At 38.8% G+C, this 19,083-nt stretch overlaps 2 protein-coding genes across 4 annotated transcripts in view; one reads left to right on the plus strand and one right to left on the minus strand.

Annotated features, from left to right (window-relative positions):
* Window positions 1–13,896, minus strand: part of surf2 (surfeit 2) — a 108,290-nt gene extending 94,394 nt beyond the window's left edge. The window contains exons 1-6 of one of the 3 annotated variants that reach the window (XM_087251690.1): window positions 13,574–13,896; window positions 12,355–12,992; window positions 10,582–10,685; window positions 7,746–7,952; window positions 3,992–4,116; window positions 1,813–1,920 (exon numbers count right to left, since the gene is read on the minus strand). In XM_087251690.1, coding sequence (XP_087107816.1) covers window positions 1,834–1,920; window positions 3,992–4,116; window positions 7,746–7,952; window positions 10,582–10,685; window positions 12,355–12,959 — 1,128 coding nt within the window. In that variant the 5' untranslated portion in view covers window positions 12,960–12,992; window positions 13,574–13,896 and the 3' untranslated portion in view covers window positions 1,813–1,833. 3 annotated transcript variants of the gene reach the window in all.
* Window positions 13,897–14,116: 220 nt separating this feature from the next.
* bbln (bublin coiled coil protein) lies at window positions 14,117–17,891 on the plus strand. Its single transcript, NM_001303023.1, is given in 2 exon segments — window positions 14,117–14,353; window positions 17,305–17,891. Coding segments are annotated over 2 exon segments (303 nt in total). The 5' UTR covers window positions 14,117–14,277; the 3' UTR covers window positions 17,532–17,891.
* The last annotated feature ends 1,192 nt before the right edge of the window (window positions 17,892–19,083 follow it).

Here is a 19,083-nt window from a genome sequence, read left to right on the forward strand (position 1 = left end):
CCAGACTCTTTACCTTCCTCCGCACACACACACACACAGACACACACTCATTTAGCTGTAAAACACACTGTAAATATTGATCCATGATTCTCCACATTAGATAAGGACAATAAACGAGTATTAATATAACAGACGCATCTGCTGCAACGCTCATTTTACACATGCAATCAGCTATATTGAAAATACAACAGCATTTAGTGCTGGATTAATGCGCAAAGCTGAAAGAGGGTTACCTTGTTAAGACTTGTAATATTTTACTCTATTAAAATAAGCCATACAGAAATCAATGTTTGGTTTTGATTGGCTGATGAATATTCTAAAGTAATTAAATATACCATAGATTATTAATAAACAGTGAATAAGTAGAATATACAGATTAAAATAATGCTTTTGATCTGTATTTTTGTAATCACGCATGTTTGGAATTATGTTTATGTACATTTTAAAAATATATATACTTTTTTATTTATTATATATAGTAAACATAGTGAGAAGTGAAAATAACTGAACTGGAATTTATCACAGAATTACATGAACAATATTGCATATTATAAACATTTTTATAATGTTAAAAATATGTTTATTACATTCAAATACTATTACTAAGAGTATTTAGTCTAAGAGTATTTTTATAAGAGTGTATAATATATACTCTTATATAATACTCTCCATATAATAGCACAAATAAAGATAGAAACATAATAGATATATATTGAAATGATCATTAATACTACTCTTACTATGAACGTCTGAAAGACCTAACTGTTTATTAAAGCATTACCCTCGGGATGACGCATGAGTGGCTTGACAACCTCCTGTAGGACACACTCCCCAGGTGGTGCTCACTGCAGAGCCACTTGGGCAGAGCTGAGCTCCGGTAAGGGGGAGCTTGAGCTCCAGCTCCTCCTTCCTTGCACTTCCTCTACAAGTGATGTCACTGGGGGTTGGGGTTAGGGGTGGGTGTACGCATTAAAACAGCTTATAGGAGGAGAAATTGGAGCTCAAGCTCCCCCTCATTTGAGCCCAAGTGGCTCTGCAGCGAGCAGTGTCTTAATACACCAGGCATTGTGTTAGATACTCTGCTATGCTTTACGTGTGTTTGTATAACTGCTATTTTCATTGATAACTCATTTCTGCATGTCGTTTATTAACACTATGGTCAGCAGCTACGCTAATTATTCTCTTTATTCTCTATTTCCACCTGGGGATGCTCATCCTGAAGCCCTCAGACTACGCAGCGCCACTGATGATCCAAGACCTGTGAAGAGATGATCACAAGGTGTCCATAATCCCGGACCAGGCCGTATCCAGAGCTGATGCTGTGGTGGTCATGGAGGAGTGGAGAGCATGAGACTGATTCCTGAAACACCAGCGTGACAACCGAGTCCCCGCATTGATCCTGTGGGCCAGTCTGGTCACCCACTTACACCTGCAGCTTCTCCACGATGGATATCCAGCTTCTCCAGCGACTAAACTGCAGCTCCAAACAGGAAGTTTGGGCAAGAAAAATAATGGTCAAGCCCATAAGAGCCTGGTTTCTCTCAAGGTTTTTTCCCCTTCACTTCATCAATTGGTGAAGTTTGTTCCTCCGCTGTCACTGGCTTGCTCGGATCAGGACTTGTTGAGCTGCACATGGCTGGATTTGCTCTTCAGTGTTTGGACTGAAATGAACTCTGAAATCTGAACTATGTGAAGCTGCTTTGACACAGTCTACATTGTAAAAGCGCTCGAGAAATAAAGATGAATTGAACTGAATGTCTGTATATGAGTGCATCTGATATTCCCAGAAACAACAACAGCAAAGATCACAAACTGAGTCAATTAAAGACTTTATTATTTTCCGTTGACTCTGCCGACACGTTTAAAACCCTTCTTCTTATTGTTCTTCTTAAACTTCTTAGTAAATCCAGCAGACTGAACCTGAAGAAACACAACAGAGAGAGAAACATCAACAGAATGACACGCTGAAGTCTAAAACACACATCGAGTTCTGCAGACAGTGTGTTAAATGCAGACGTGACCCTATAGCACACGGAAACAAGCTTTATTTGCAGGAATGGCCAGCGTACAAGTCAGAAATATTCATTTTTATTTATTTATGCTAAACATCATTTGAATATTAGGTAAATATTGAGTAACCCCTTGGCGTGGGTTTCCACCGGGTGCTCCGGTTTCCCCCACAATCCAAACACATGTGCTATAGGTCTCTTACACAGATTATATATATATATATATATATATATATATATATATATATATATATATATATATATATATATATATGTATGTATATATATATATATATATATATATATATATATATATATATATATATATATATAAATATAAATAAATATATATATATATATATATATATATATATATATATATATATATATATATATATATATAAATATATATATATATATATATATATATATATATATATATATAAATATATATATATATATATATATATATATATATATATGTATGTATATATATATATATATATATATTATATATAATCTGTATAAGCATCAGCATATTATTAAAATTATTCTTGAAATAAATGCAAAAACAGAAATATATCTTTGCACACATTTACATGAGTATATTGCACATTTCTGTGGCCCTGAATATTACATAAAATTACATATACACTCACCGGCCACTTTATTAGGTACACCTGTCCAACTGCTCGTTAACACACATTTCAAATCAGCCAATCACATGGCAGCAGCTCACTGCATTTCGGCATGTAGACATGATCAAGATGATCTGCTGCAGTTCAGAGTGAGCATCAGAATGGGGAAGAAAGGGGATTTAAGAGACTTTGAACGTGGCATGGTTGTTGCTGCCAGACGGGCTGCTCTGAGTATTTCAGAAACTGCTGATCTACTGGGATTTTCACGCACAACCATCTCTAGGGTTTACAGAGAATGCTTCGACAAAGAGGAATTATCCAGTGAGCGGCAGTTCTGTGGGCGCAAATGCCTTGTTGATGAGGCCAGAGGTCAGAGGAGAATGGCCAGACTGGTTCCAGCTGATAGAAAGGCAACAGTAACTCAAATAAGCACTCGCTACAACCGAGCTCTGCAGAAGAGCATCTCTGAACACACAACACGTCCAACCTTGAGGCGGATGGGCAACAGCAGCAGAAGAGCACACCGGGTGCCGCTCCTGTCAGCTAAGAACAGGAAACTGAGGCTACAATTCACACAGACTCACCAAAACTGGACAATAGAAGATTGGAGAAACGTTGCTGCTCTGATGAGTCTCCATTTCTGCTCACACATTCAGATGCTCGGGGCACAATTTGGCCTCAACAACATGAAAGCATGGATCATCCTGCCTTGTATCAGCGGTTCAGGCTGGTGGTGGTGGTGTAATGGTCTGGGGGGGATTTTCTTTGGGTCCATTAGTACCAATTGAGCATCAACGCCACAGCCTACCTGAGTATTGCTGCTGACCATGTCCATCCCTTTATGAGCAAAGTGTCTCCATCTTCTGATGGCTACTTCCAGCAGGATAACGCAGCATGTCATAAAGCTCAATCATCTCAGACTGGTTTCTTGAACATGACGATGAGTTCACTGTACTCAAATGGCCTCCACAGTCACCAGAGCTCAATCCAATAGAGCAGCTTTGGGATGTGGTGGAACGGGAGATTGGCATCATGGATGTGCAGCCGACAAATCTGCAGCAACTGTGTGATGCTATCATGTCAATATGGAGCAAAATCTCTGAGGAATATTTCCAGTAGCTTGTTGAATCTACAACACCAAGGATTAAGGCAGATCTGAAGGCAAAAGGGCCCAACCCGGTACTAGTGAGGTGTACCTAATAAAGTGGCCAGTGGGTGTATGTTATATACATACACATAACACAAAGCAGTGCAGGCCATCATCATACCTCTACGGTATTTACATTTACAAGCCAATTATAACACATTACAGATTTATAAATAAATTAAATGTGATTCTCCAACCTTCCTGCGTTTCTGCTCCTGGTTTTCTACTTCCATTTCCTCTTCATCTTCATCAGTCTGAAAATCCTCATCCTCATCTTTCATCTCCTGCTCATCATCTGCGTTCTTCAGTCTGAACATTGATGCTGCAGAGAAACACAACACTCATTTAAAGGGCCGCTGTCATGCCTAAACAAATGTACAATGCTGCATTTTCTGCAGTAATGTTCTGTATTATTTCATTGGGTTCAGGAGTGTGTGTGTGTTTCAGCTAGTTTATTCAAGACGTTTGGTACATTGAAGAGGTTTCTTTACATGTTTTTTTCTTCTTTTGAGATTTAGTTTAGTTTGCTTAATACAGCTAGTGGCTTTCATACTGTATTCACTCAGGGCTGCTGTTTATGCTAATGAGGGAGAGATGATCACAAGTGGGCGGGGCTTTCCCCCTCTGATGACACGTACAAAGACAGAATGTCAATCAAATGTTTCATTCATCAAGTCTGATTATAACAAACACAATTAATTAATGTTCACCTTTACAGATATGGAGATATTCACACCCTGCTGACACACAACTGCGTTTAAACCCCTTATACAAGAGACTTTTGTATAATAGGGGCCCTTTAAACTTCTGTTTAGTTCTTCTGTTAGTGAATCTGAAGTGTTCGGCTCTGTGCTCATTTAAATAGCATAGTACACGCCCACACGATCTCCATATAAGGGTTTTCCACTCGTAAAATTCTAAATAGTCAAAATATGAATTAAGAAGAGACAATTATGGCACCAAAACAATAAAAGAAGGATTTTACCAGTAATAAAGGTTGCTGCGGACCATTTTCACAAGACTTTAACGTCCATCAGCATCTTAAAGAGCCCTTATAATGGGTGTTTGAGAACGATCTTCATGTAGTGTGTAACACTACTAGCTGAAATCTCCAGCTGATGCTGTGTTCACACCAGACGCAGAACGCGCGGATAAATTGCAATATTCGCGCGTAAATAGCCGCGTGAACATTTGAGTTTACTTGCTTCATTCGCGCGGCAAATTCACCTCAGAGATTAAAGACCTGTCTGTTTAGTAAAGCACACACTCAATGCATCACCTAGCGGGTTCCACACTGGCTTCTGCATCTTGCTTATATACACTATGAACAGCAGCTACGCTAATTATTCTCTTTATTCTCTATTTCCACCTGGGGATACTCATCCCGAGGTCCTCAGATTATGCGGAGTCACTGATTGGATCCAAGACCAGCGACGAGATGATCCCAAGGATTCCATATCCGGGACCAGGCCATATCCTGAGCTGCTGCTGCGCTGATGGTCGTGGGGAGTGGAGAACATGAGTCTGATTCCAGCGACGCTCCAGGGACAGACGAGTCTTCACTGAGGCCATCTTCCAGCCTCAACCACGGCGACTGAAGCTCTGCACAAGACTTTTGGCCAGCGGAGAAATTAAAATGGTCGTGCCCAACTGAGTCTGGTTCTCTCAGGGTTTTTTTTCTTCACTCCCATCAGGTGAAGTTTTTTTCCCTCTCCGCTGTCGCCACTGCCTCGCATGGTTCAGGATTGGTAGAGCTACGCATCGATGAATTGGCTCTTCAGTGTTTGAACTCTCAGTAATGATTAAATCACACTGAACTGAGCTAAACTGAACTGAACTGAACTTAAACACTAAAACCTGAACCACACTGTTCCAGTTACTGTGACCATTTATGTGAAGCTGCTTTGACACAATCTACATTGTAAAAGCGCTGTACAAATAAAGCTGAATTGAATTGAACTTTAGAACAGACGTGGATTCGCGTGATGGGCAGGGCTTCTGTCTACCCGGTGACTCTAGCTTCGTAGCTAAATGGCTAACATGGATTTTATTGAGAAAATAACAGTGTTTATGTGCTTTAAGAAGGCTAAAAAACAGCAATGATAAGTTTAGGGTCGTGTCTGAGTCCACTAGATTCTTTTAGAGGTGCATCCAGCTCTTAGAGCTCTTAGACTCCTCCAGAAACTGAACCTGGATGACGGAGGCTTTCAGCGGTGCTTCTGACTGAGCAATTCGACATCCGACACCGCTTGACACGAGTTCCACGTCTGGTGTAACGCAGCATGAGGCTTAAATCTGAAAGTGTAGTGTTTAAAACTAATGATTCATCTATAAAATACTCGACTCTTTTATAGTGATTTGAAAGAATCGCAGCTGTAATGAGTCTTTAGCCATGCCGGCGTGAAGTTGATACAGAAATTAAGCCCCGCCCACTTGTTGCACACCTATACCTGAGAAATTTGAAACTCCTGGCCCCGCCCACAAACACTGCAGCAGATCCCGGCTGAATCATGTCGTGAAGACGCGTGAGGGGAGAGTTAGTGTTATTTTCTCTACCCAAAGATGAGGCTGTGAAGAGTCAGAGGATGAAGATTATTTACCTCAGCATTACAGCCCCAGCCTTGTGCTGTGTTCCCGTCATTTTTCTGACGAGTGCTCCATCAATCTGCACGCTTACAACGGGGGATTCATCGGCCGTTTGTTTAAGAAAGGATCAGAAAACACTACTGATGTGTGGGACTTTGTCGGAGCTTGACAGGAACTTTACACAGCACAGTTCATGGAGCAGTAAGTAACTTGCGATTAAAATGGCTGCCTCCTAGTTTTCTCCAGCTTGTAAATTCTGTATTTAATTGTTTTTTGTTACTTGTAAGCGCTTGTACTGTATCTGGTTAACTCTTTATATTCTCATATCACGTCTAATGCCATGTTGAAAACACGACGCGTGCTGCGTTGTTTACTGATTCAAATGATCCTCTGCTATGGCCACTGTCAGCTGTTCCTACACGCGTGCAGAGGTCAAGGCTCAGTATAGTTCAGCTTTTGCCGCTGTGTGGATTCATACTGAGTGTGTGTCAAGGTTAAGAACAGAGCAATATGCTGCTGTTTAACTGCACTGCTTTACTACACTCCTGCATTAGGCTCACACACACACACACACTCTGCCTACTTCAACACTGTTGAAGAGCTGTGGTGGGCGTTTCTCTCGGTCTCACACTGAACGCAGTCGACCAATCACAGCAGACGGAGTGACAGACCAATCAGCACAGATTAGCATCGCGGTAAGGAGGGGTTTGGGAACACATGAATAGCTGAATGAATCATACAGGAGTTGCTGGGATAATCAGGTAAAAATGAACGCAGATTATAAGACAATGAAAGTGCTTTCCCTGCATGCAGATCAGAATGTTGGAGACCCCCAAAACCACAATATGACCCTTTATAATGCATAATATGGGCTCTTTTAAATCCTTTTTAACATTTAGGTTTTAAAAAAACATGCACATTTATATGTTTTTATGCATGTAATATATCATCTTTGCATCACAAACATGTAATCCTGCTCGTGTGAGGTGTGTGTAATGCAGTGTGTATGGATGCAGGACAGTGAATCTGACATTATTCTCTCCTCTGGCTGCCGTTATCAGTCTTACACTATTGTTGTAGTCTTGATCACACCATCTTGGAGTTTTTCTGTCATTATTTCAGCAAATAGGATTGAAAACAAATGATTTGTTGTGCTCTCCCATTCACTCCGCTCTGAGTTCACCAACTACGACCACTTCTGCTGCAGATAAACACGCTAATGTGAAAAGGGGGCATTAGGAACGCGTCTTATAACGTATGGAACAAACGTGATGCTTAACAAGTAATAGCTGATTGAAAAAGTAAACTCTACTAATAATCAGTCAGGCTTGTCGATGTGAATTAGATAGTAAGGGTAGTACTGACGTGGATAGAGATCAGACATGCTGTCCTCAGAGTCGCTGTTGTCTTCTTCACTGCTGCTGGGAGCCCACACACCGCTGTCCTCCGTCCGCTTCTTCTTCGTCTTCTTCTGTACTTGTCTGTCTGTGTCCTCATCGCTCTCTGTGCGTCTCTGCTTCTTCCTGAGCTGCACAGGCACAAACTTCACACCCTGACGCACACACTCCTCATCTAAACACACACACACACGCCATTAGATTGAATGATTAAACATCGTCATCTTCAGAGGAACTCTTGCTTAAGTTGAATCACAAATATACAGTAGGCTTTATACACCATACACTTATGCAGTATATAAAGTATAGCAATAATGCGGCAGCTAACATCAATTAAACTCAACGTTATTAATCTTAGATGATGTTGATTTCTCAGTTAAAGCTTGATGGTGCATTAAAGTCATGATCGTAATCGATTTTAAATGAAGTTAATAACTAATAAAATTCTATTTTAACTTATAATAACAGCATAGTAACTGTAACAAGCCGGGCTTCCAGCTAACTCTATCAAGCCTCTTCAGCTGCTCCAGAATGCAGCAGTACGAGTGGTCTTCAATGAACCTAAAAGAGCACATGTCTCTCCGCTGCTCATCCGTTTGCACTGGCTGCCAGTTGCTGCTCGCATCAAACTCAAAGCTCTGATGTTTGCTTACAAAGCGACTTCTGGCTTTGCTCCTTCTTATCTGCTCTCACTTCTGCAGATGTATGTGTCCTCCAGAAACTTGCGTTCTGTGAATGAACGTCGCCTCGTGGTTCCATCCCAAAGAGGGAAGAAATCACTTTCGCGAACTCTCGCATTCAATCTGCCCAGTTGGTGGAATGAACTCCCTAACTGCATCACAACAGCAGAGTCACTCGCTGTCTTCAAGAAACCACTAAAAACTCAACTATTTAGTCTCCACTTCACTTCCTAATCTGCTATTGCCTCTCTGGTTCCACCGCTAACTGTAATACCAAAAAAAAAAATTACTAATGTTTTGCTTCTTAGACTTTACACACCTGAAACTCGCCTATAGCACTTCTTCATTGTTGCTCTTGTAATTGTGTAAATTGCTTCCTTGTCCTCATTTGTAAGTCGCTTTAGATAAAAGCATCTGCTAAATGACTAAATGTAAATGTAATGAATCTGGCCTGTTCTCATTGTGGGTTTTAATGCATTGACTACTAATGAGACTTTAATGTAAAGTGTTATCTATTCTACTGGATCATCTTTCTGCAATTTATTAAGTTTGTTCAGGTGTGTTTGATTAGAGTTGGAGCTAAAATCTGCTGGACACCGGCCCTCCAGGAACAAGTTTATTGACCCCTGCCATGGACGATTGCCTTCAGATGACCCCAAAGATAAAAGTCTAAGGCGGTCAGACCTTGGCCCACAACGAGCAATCCACTTTTCAGGAAGCTTTTCATCAAGGAATGGTCGGACCTGACACCAATAATGTGGCGGTGCACCATCTTGCTGGAGAAACTCAGGAAACGTGTTAGCATCAGTGCATAAAGAGGGAAACACATCATCATATGGTCTTGAGGTTTCCATTGATGAAGGATGGCTCCACTATCTTTGTTGTCTATGGTGTGAAGATACAAGATGTGCAGCACCTGAAACTACAGATACTGGAAGCCTGTGCAGGCATTTCTCCTGCGGTGTTGCTATCAGTGTGTGAAGAATCAGAGAAGAGGGCTGCATTGACAATCCAACACAATGGGCAGCACATTGAACACATTTTATAAGTGGTCAGAAACTTGTAAATAACTCATGAAAGAATAAAGTTAGAAAGAAGAAAGAGTAAAGAATAAAACCAAGCACACCATTGCTTTTCTTGTGAAATTCCCAATACGTTTGATGTGTCACATGACCCTCTTCCTATCGAAAAAACAAAAGTTGGATCCAAGATGGCCGACTTCAAAATGGCCAACATGGCCACCACCCATCTTGAAAAGTTTGCCCTCTCACATCACCAACCACTGCCAATTTTATTAAGGTGGATCCATATAAATGGCCCACCCTGTATATACACTGTAAAGTAATACACCAAGTACTTTTGGTTGGAAAAGTAGCCTTTTTTTAAAGCTTAAAGGCTCGTACACACCGCTTTTCGTTTATGTTTTTCGTCAGCGTTTTATGAGACATTTTTCAGTGTTCAAACCTAAGCACTTTTCACTGGCGTCTAGCAGAAGAGTATGCAAAATCACTCTTTTGACGTTAGATGGCGCTACAAAACTTTAAGCTTCTGACACCCGCTTATAAACAGAAGAAGAGGAGGAGAGGAAGTTCACACGCTTGTTGTTTAAGTTACTGGTTACTCGAACAAGCATGGATGGTTCAAGCATCAGCTCCAGCTCTAGAGATGAAGAAATGATTATTGTTCAGCAGAGCAATCAGCAGCTGCACGTTCATATCGCCTCTGGGCATCTTCTTCAATGTGCGCTCGCATTGATAGTTTTGCGCTTGAGCGCCTCCAAGTGCTGTTTACGGTAACTTCAGCAGCTCCGTGCACGTGAACTAAAGTGCCGATCTGATTGGTGGAGAAGGTTTTGACGCCGGGCATGAAAACACAAAAAACGAGCATGAGGCGTTTTTTTTAAAATGACGATTTTGCGCCTGCCGTTTTGCGCGTTGGTGTGCATGATCACATTGACCCCCGTTATTTAGTCGCGAGGCGTTAAACGTCGACGGAAAACGCGAGCAAAATACGTCTCGGTGTGCACGGGCGTTAACATTGTGATATACAGTCTACCAATATAAAAGTAATCAGCAGTTAATCTCAACAGGAAAATCAGCATAATATCATCATAAGCCCACTCACACTGCGCTAAAGCCTTCTGGTAGCGTTTGCCGCTGACGTGTCGCAGAACCTCCTTCGGCTCACGGTTAATGTGACGTAACGTGAGTTTGCAGAAAAGATGATTACTGTGGAGAAAACACACATCAGACTCTGTTTCAGTCATTAAAGGGCATCTATCATGCATCATACTTTTATAAAGGGTTCAAACCCAGCTGTGTGTCAGACTCTAATGCTCAACAGTAATGAATTGTGTTTGTTCTAATCAGACTTGATGAGTGAAGCACTGTGTTGACATTCTCCCTTTGTACATGTCATCAGAGGTGGAAAGCCCCGCCCACTAGTGCCCATCTCTCCTTCATTAGCATCTCCATCAGGCCTGAGTGAGAAGCAGCCGTCTGTCCATTAGCCATTAGAGTGTTTGAGCCGCTGAAGATAATGTCAGCATACACATAACACACACACTGCTGTTTTACATCTGTCACTATGCTCATGCATACGCATCTGTAGCTCCGCCCTCTTCTGAAAAGAGCACAATCTCATTTGCATTTAAAGCGACAGTCACCAAAACACCACGATCAGTATCAAAGCCTGAAAGGGTCAGCTTCAGAGAGCTGGAGAACATTATCTGTGAGCTGTTCCCAGCTCATACTCACACACACACACACACTCCAGACATGCATTTGCAGCTTGTGAACAACGGTATTATAGGTGCTCTATAGTCTACTGTATTGCCATGTCATGTCGTTTACTATACTATAGTGTCCTGTACTGTAGTTTGCTCTACAGTAGTATGAGCGGTTGTTTAGTGCTGTTATGTGCGGCTAGTACTGTAGTGTGCTGTACTCAGTGGTGTAAAGAGTTCTGACAAATCACAAGTAAAATTAGCATTGCTTGCCTAAAAATGTAGTGCAAGTAGAGTAAAAGCTATCTGTTGTAAATATTACTCCAAGTATGCGTAGCTTATGAGTAAACCTTTCAAAAGTACTCAAGAGTAGCGAGCATTACACTGTAGACAGCTGATGCGTTTACATGTAGTATGTGCATGTGTGTGTGTGTAAACGTAACATTCTGTAGTGCATTGAGTTATTGTCCAGCAGACACACAACGTCATCAGACGTTAATATTACGTTAGATTTAGGTTGTGATGTCAGGTGTCCAAAATTTAATGTGTAGCCAGCGTCTGAGGACAACGTTATTCTGATAGCCAATAACAATGTTAAATGACGTTGATATTTGGTTGATTTTAGGTTGTTAGAAAGTGACCAAAATCCAACATCTTAAACCAACATCTTAAACTAGCATCATGTTGACGTCAGATACTGACATTTATTCATCAGGTCTGACAACCGAAATCACACGTCTGATAGACGTCATAGTGGTAGCGTACACACAACGTCAAGCATTAACATCATTAGACGTTGATATTTGGTTGATTTTAGGTTGGACATTGATGCTGGTCTGACATCAACCTGATGTTCATTTCCAAACAAAATGCAACGTCCCCACGATGTTAGAGTACAACGCCAATCTCATCAGACATCTTGTGTATTCGTAATGTGTTACTTTACACCACGGGCTGTACAGTGGTATAGTTTACTGTATTGTAGTGTACTATAGTGTAGTGTACTCGTGGTTGTTTAGTGCTGTTGGTTATGTGCAGCTCGTACTGGCTGCAGTGTAGTATAGTTAACTGTAGTATACTTGCGGTTGTTTAGTGCTGTTGGTCATGTGCAGCTTGTACTGGCTGTACTGTAGTATAGTTTACTGTAGTGTACTGTAGTGTAGTGTACTCACGGTTGTTTACTGCTGCTGGTTATGTGCGGCTCGTACTGGCTGTAGTTAAACTGCTCCTGTGCGCTGAGCTTCTTATATTTCTTGCCGGATGTGAAGTGTTGAAGTTCAGAGAGACTACAGGGAAACTCATGTCCATTCAGCACACACTTAATCTGAGGGAAACACACACACACACGTGCAATCAACATACAGAAACACTGAAACACATACCCACACAGAGACAGATAATATACACACACACACACACACAAACACCAAGACACGAAATGCACACAGACACACACAGTCACACACACAAACACAGAGACGCATAATGCACACAGGCACACAGACAGACAAACACACACACAAACACACCGACAAAAAACACACACACACCGACACACATAATGCACCCAGACAAACACACACACACACACCGAGACAGATAAAATACACATACACAAACACACCAAGACACATAATGCACACAGATACACACACACACCGAGACACATAACACACACAAACAGATAATACACATACATACAAGTCACACACACAAACACACTGAGACACATTATATATACACACATAAACACACACACACAAATACATACACACATTAGTCACACACACAAACAAACCATAAATACACACTAAACACAGAGAAAGACAATACACAGACACACAATACACACATTTAATATACAGAAAACAACACAGTAAACACACTGAGCCACAGTCACACAAACCAAACATTAAACACACACACACACACACATAATGCACCCAGACACACACACACACACACACAAAGACCGAGATAGATAAAATACACATACACACCAAGACACATAATGCACACATATACACACACACACACACACACACACACACACACACACACACACAAACAGATAATACACATACACACACACAAACACACTGAGACACATTATATATACACCTACACACACACACAGACACACACACACACACACACACACACACAAATACATACACACATTAGTCACACACAAACAAACCATAAATACACACTAAACACAGAGAAACACAATACACAGACACACAATACACACATTTAATATACAGAAAACAACACAGTAAACACACTGAGCCACAGTCACACAAACCAAACATTAAACACACACACACACAAACACACCGACACACATAATGCACACACACACACACACACAATTACGATAACAATTACGACACTCACGATAACAAGACTATATGAAACAGTTATTCGCCTCATCAGCAGCTGAAGTCAGTGTGTGTGTGTGTGTTACTGACCCTTTTCGACTCTGTGAGCTCAAAGCACGGCTGTTCCTCCAGAAATGATCTCAAATCTTCTGGTAAATCCTCCATTATTACACAGCTAAACCCGATATGAGATAAACCAGGTGTGAAAAACAACACAACCCCAAAACTATCACCACAGAACTCTGTGAAAACACGATTAATATTAAACTAAGAGGATAAATGTGTGTGTTTTGCTGCACATGCTGAGCGGCGCGACGTCTTAAAAACTACAACATGACGTCATATAAACACGACAAAGACCCTAACGCAATGCCAGACAGAAATTTGTTTTTAAAGCTTTAAAATCATTACAGGCTTTAAAGTCACTACATAACTAATCTGTATGATCTTATTTGGTCATTATTTTAAGTTAAAATACATTTTGAGCAGAGAAAACGGGTGATTTATCATTCTGATGAGGCGCTTTATTGGACAGTCCTGACAGTCAGCTGACACTCAGCTCTTCGTCGCTTATCATCGCGTTTTTAATGTTTGTGTGGTAAATAAACATGTGTGTAGTGTCATTACATAGACAGTGTGTGTTATAACTCATATTAAAGTTGTTTTGTGAGCGTTATAATCCGCTGTTTTAGCTTGTTTCTGCGTGTAAACATGTCTGGACCGAACGGAGATCCCGATATTTCAGCTGAAGGAATAATCGAGGATGAAGATGAGTTCAACGAAGAAGGTTAATAATGACGCTTTATTTGATTATTTTCTGCTATTTCTTAACGGTTTTATTATACTATTAGTTTTTTTTAAATAAATAAGTTTACAATGTTATATACAGCCTATAATATATAAATATAAAACCGTGTAAATTTCAGTTTTTCTTTATTTATTGTGTATTGGTTGGACTAAAATGTAAACATTTGCATTATTTTAAAATAAAGGCCCGCGAATTTAAAGTAAAAAAATATAGAAAATAAGCTTATTCTATCAAATATTGAGTTATTCATTTTCTGAAGTCAAACACTAATGTTATGTTGACTAAAATGAATATAAACATGTGAAAACACAGCATTTTGGGTTATTTTATGACAAAAAATGCTTTAAACTAGCTATTTTACTTATAATTTTTTAAGAAATGTCATGAGTAGTTTACAGAATTAAACCAAATTTATGTTTTACTCACACGTACCTAAATAATAAATCCAGAGAAAGAGAGCAACGTTAGCACACACACACACACACACACACACACACACACACACACACACAAAACAAAAAATAATAAATAGTACTAAATAATATGCCATATTTAGGTCTTAATATTTGCAGTGTAAAACTTTTTTTAAAAAATATGAACACTACAATAGCACAGAAATAATGCTTTAAGAACATGAATGTCTGTGACTCATCAGCTTGTGCTATAATTTCTCAAAAATGGAAAAGTCCAGTGGATGACTAACGTCTGCTAGATGTTAAAACCATCGTTGTGTCAGCGAAACATCCTGAAAGAGGAGCCAAGGAAAGAGGAAGTGTGTGTGTGCAGAGCTGTGCTGATTACTTATGAAATGTAATAAGTTACTGATTACAAATTACATGACAAAATTAGTAATCAGTAATACAATCTCATAGATTACACATTTGTGGTAATGTAACCAAGCTACTTAAATTTCATTTAGATTACTTTTGAACTACTGATTACATCATAAAATTAGTAATCAGTGATATAATCTGTTAGATTATGGCAATGTAATCTGATTACTTTTGGATTAGATTTACATTTTTTTAACTGTTCTCAGTTACTGATTACAAATACCATGGCAAAATTACTCAGTAATATAAGACGTTTATGGTAAGTAATCTGACTACTTTTGGATTACATTTAGATTACCTTTTAACTTTAATCAATTGCTAATTACAAATTACATGACAAAATCTGTAGTAATTTCGTCTGTTAGATTACACAGTTATGGTAATGTAATCTAACTACTTTTAGATTGCATTTAGATAACTTTTTTTACTGCTGATTACAAATTACATGACAAATTGTGCAGTCAGTAATAAAATAAATTAGATTACGCATTTGTGGTAATGTAACGAAAGGACTTGGATTACATTTAGATTGCTTTTAATTACTGATTACATGATAAAAATATTAATCAGTAATGTATTCTGTTGGATTACGCATTTATGGTAACGCAATCTGACTACTTTTGGATTACATTTAAACTACTTGTGAATTAATTAGTTACTGATTACAGATTACTAAATTAGTAGTCAGTAATATAATCTCCTAGATTACACATTTTTTGGTAATGTAATCAGACGTCTTTTGGATTACATTGAGATTACTTTCAAACAGTAATCATTGCTGGTTACAAATTACATGATCAGATTAGTAATCGGTAATACAATCTCTTAGATTACACATTTGTGGTAATGTAACCAAAGTACTTGGATTACATTTAGATTACTTTTGAATTACTGATTACAAATTACATTTTAAAATTGGTAATCAGTAATGTATTCTGTTGGACTTCGCAATTATGTAAATCTGACTACTTTTGGATTACATTCAGATTACTTTCGAAATGTACTCAGTTACTGATTACAAATTACATGACAAAACTAGTCAGTAATATAATACAATTATGGTAATGTCATCTGACTTACATTTAGATGACTTTTTTAACTGTAATCAACTGCTTATTGCAAACTACATGACAAAATGTGCAGTCAGTAATAAAATATATTAGATTACACATGTGGTAATGAACCAAAGGACTTGGATTACATTTAGATTACTTTTGAATCATTGATTACATGATAAAATTAGTAATCAGTGATATAATCTGTTGGATTACACGTTTAAGGTAACCTAATCTCACTACATGTGGATTATTAACTAACCTGTTACTGATTAAAGATTACATGAGAAAATGTTTTGTCAGTAATATAATCACTTAGATTACACATTTTTTGGTAATGTAATCAGACGTCTTTTGGATTACATTGAGATTACTTTCAAACAGTAATCAATTGCTGGTTACAAATTACATGATCAAATTAGTAATCGGTAATACAATCTCTTAGATTACACATTTGTGGTAATGTAACCAAGCTACTTGGATTACATTTAGATTACTTTTGAATTACTGATTATTACAAATTACATCATAACATTAGTAATCAGTAATATATTCTGTTAGATTACACATTTATGGTTATGTAATCTGACTACTTTTGGATTACATTTAGATTACTTTCAAACTGTTCACAGTTACTGATTACAAATTACATGACAAAATTAGTCAGTCATAAAATACATTTATGGTAATGTCATCTGACTACTTTTGGATTACATTTAGATTACTTTTATGCTAACCCATCTCTGATGTCACATACACTGATGCAGGATAATCTTGTTCTGTTTTGACGGATAGAAATAAAAATATATCTTCAGGATATTATTATAAACAAGTATAAACATTAAACACGAGGAGAATAAATGAATTGTGAATAATTTGCAGCCACTGCATAAATGTAATCCACAAAAGTAATCCGATTAGCAGTATTTAAAAAAATACTTACTTGATTTTGGTAAATCTGATGAGGTGATCCAGATTACAGCTGTTATGTGTTTTCCTCAACGTTCAGCTGTTATAATGTGTTATGCTGTGTTTTCGTTAGAGTACGCAGCCATCGACTCCATGCTGGACCAGATCAACTCCTGTCTGGACGACATCGAGGAGCGAAACGATGCTCTGAACGGGAAACTGCAGGAGCTGCTGGAGTCCAACAGAGCGGCGCGCAGAGACTTCAGACAGCAGATCACGGACCATGCAGATCTTCCTCCTCCTGCTAATGATGATGATGAAGAAGAGGAAGAGTCCAGAGACGCACAGAAGAAAGACTAAAGGAATGTCTCTGTCTGACACCTGCAGCTGGACCAAAACTGTGTGTTATGTGTGTGTGTGTGTATTTATTAAATGTTGTGTATGTCCAAGATGTATTAATTTAAATACTGTGATTGAAGTCAGGTGCATCTTTAAAATGGCTGTAATGCACAGGATTACCAGCGCTCTGGAGTACTTGATTTTGAGATAATCTATTTATAGATATAGATAAGTGCAGTCTGATTAATCAAATCCAAAATAAAAGTTCATATTTACAAAATATACTTGTGCATACTGTGTATAAAAATAGATGTATGACTATATTGTGTGTGTATGTGTATATATATTAAATATAAATACAAATTGCAAACATTTTTTGTATTTAATGTACAGTATATGTGTATATCTATCTATACTTATGTATACTTACGGCCATAATTAACACCTGTGATTGACAGCCATAATTAACAGCTGTGATTGACAGTCGTGATTGACAGCCATAATTAACAGCTGTGATTGACAGTCGTGATTGACAGCCATAATTAACAGCTGTGATTGACAGTCATGATTGACAGCCATAATTAACAGCTGTGATTGACAGTCGTGATTGACAGCCATAATTAACAGCTGTGATTGACAGTCATGATTGACAGCCATAATTAACACCTGTGATTGACAGTCGTGATTGACAGCCATAATTAACAGCTGTGATTGACAGTCGTGATTGACAGCCATAATTAACAGCTGTGATTGACAGTCATGATTGACAGCCATAATTAACAGCTGTGATTGACAGTCGTGATTGACAGCCATAATTAACAGCTGTGATTGACAGTCATGATTGACAGCCATAATTAACAGCTGTGATTGACAGTCATGATTGACAGCCATAATTAACAGCTGTGATTGACAGTCGTGATTGACAGCCATAATTAACAGCTGTGATTGACAGTCATGATTGACAGCCATAATTAACAGCTGTGATTGACAGTCATGATTGACAGCCATAATTAACAGCCGTGATTGACAGTCGTGATTGACAGCCATAATTAACAGCTGTGATTGACAGTCATGATTGACAGCCATAATTAACACCTGTGATTGACAGTCGTGATTGACAGCCATAATTAACAGCTGTGATTGACAGTCATGATTGACAGCCATAATTAACACCTGTGATTGACAGTCGTGATTGACAGCCATAATTAACAGCCGTGATTGACAGTCATGATTGACAGCCATAATTAACAGTCGTGATTGACAGCCATAATTAACAGCTGTGATTGACAGTCATGATTGACAGCCATAATTAACAGCTGTGATTGACAGTCATGATTGACAGCCATAATTAACACCTGTGATTGACAGTCGTGATTGACAGTCATGATTGACAGCCATAATTAACAGCTGTGATTGATGGCCATAATTGACAGCAGTGAATGACAGCCAGACGTAACATCTGTGATTGACGGCCATGATTACTGTGATTGACAGCAGTGATTGACAGCCATAGTTGACAGCTGTGATTGAGTCGCGATCGACAGCCATGATTGACAGTCGTGAGTCACATCTG

The sequence above is a fragment of the Danio rerio genome, chromosome 5 (assembly GCF_052040795.2).
Source record: "Danio rerio strain M-AB ecotype USA chromosome 5, GRCz13ab, whole genome shotgun sequence".
Taxonomy (NCBI): domain Eukaryota; kingdom Metazoa; phylum Chordata; class Actinopteri; order Cypriniformes; family Danionidae; genus Danio; species Danio rerio.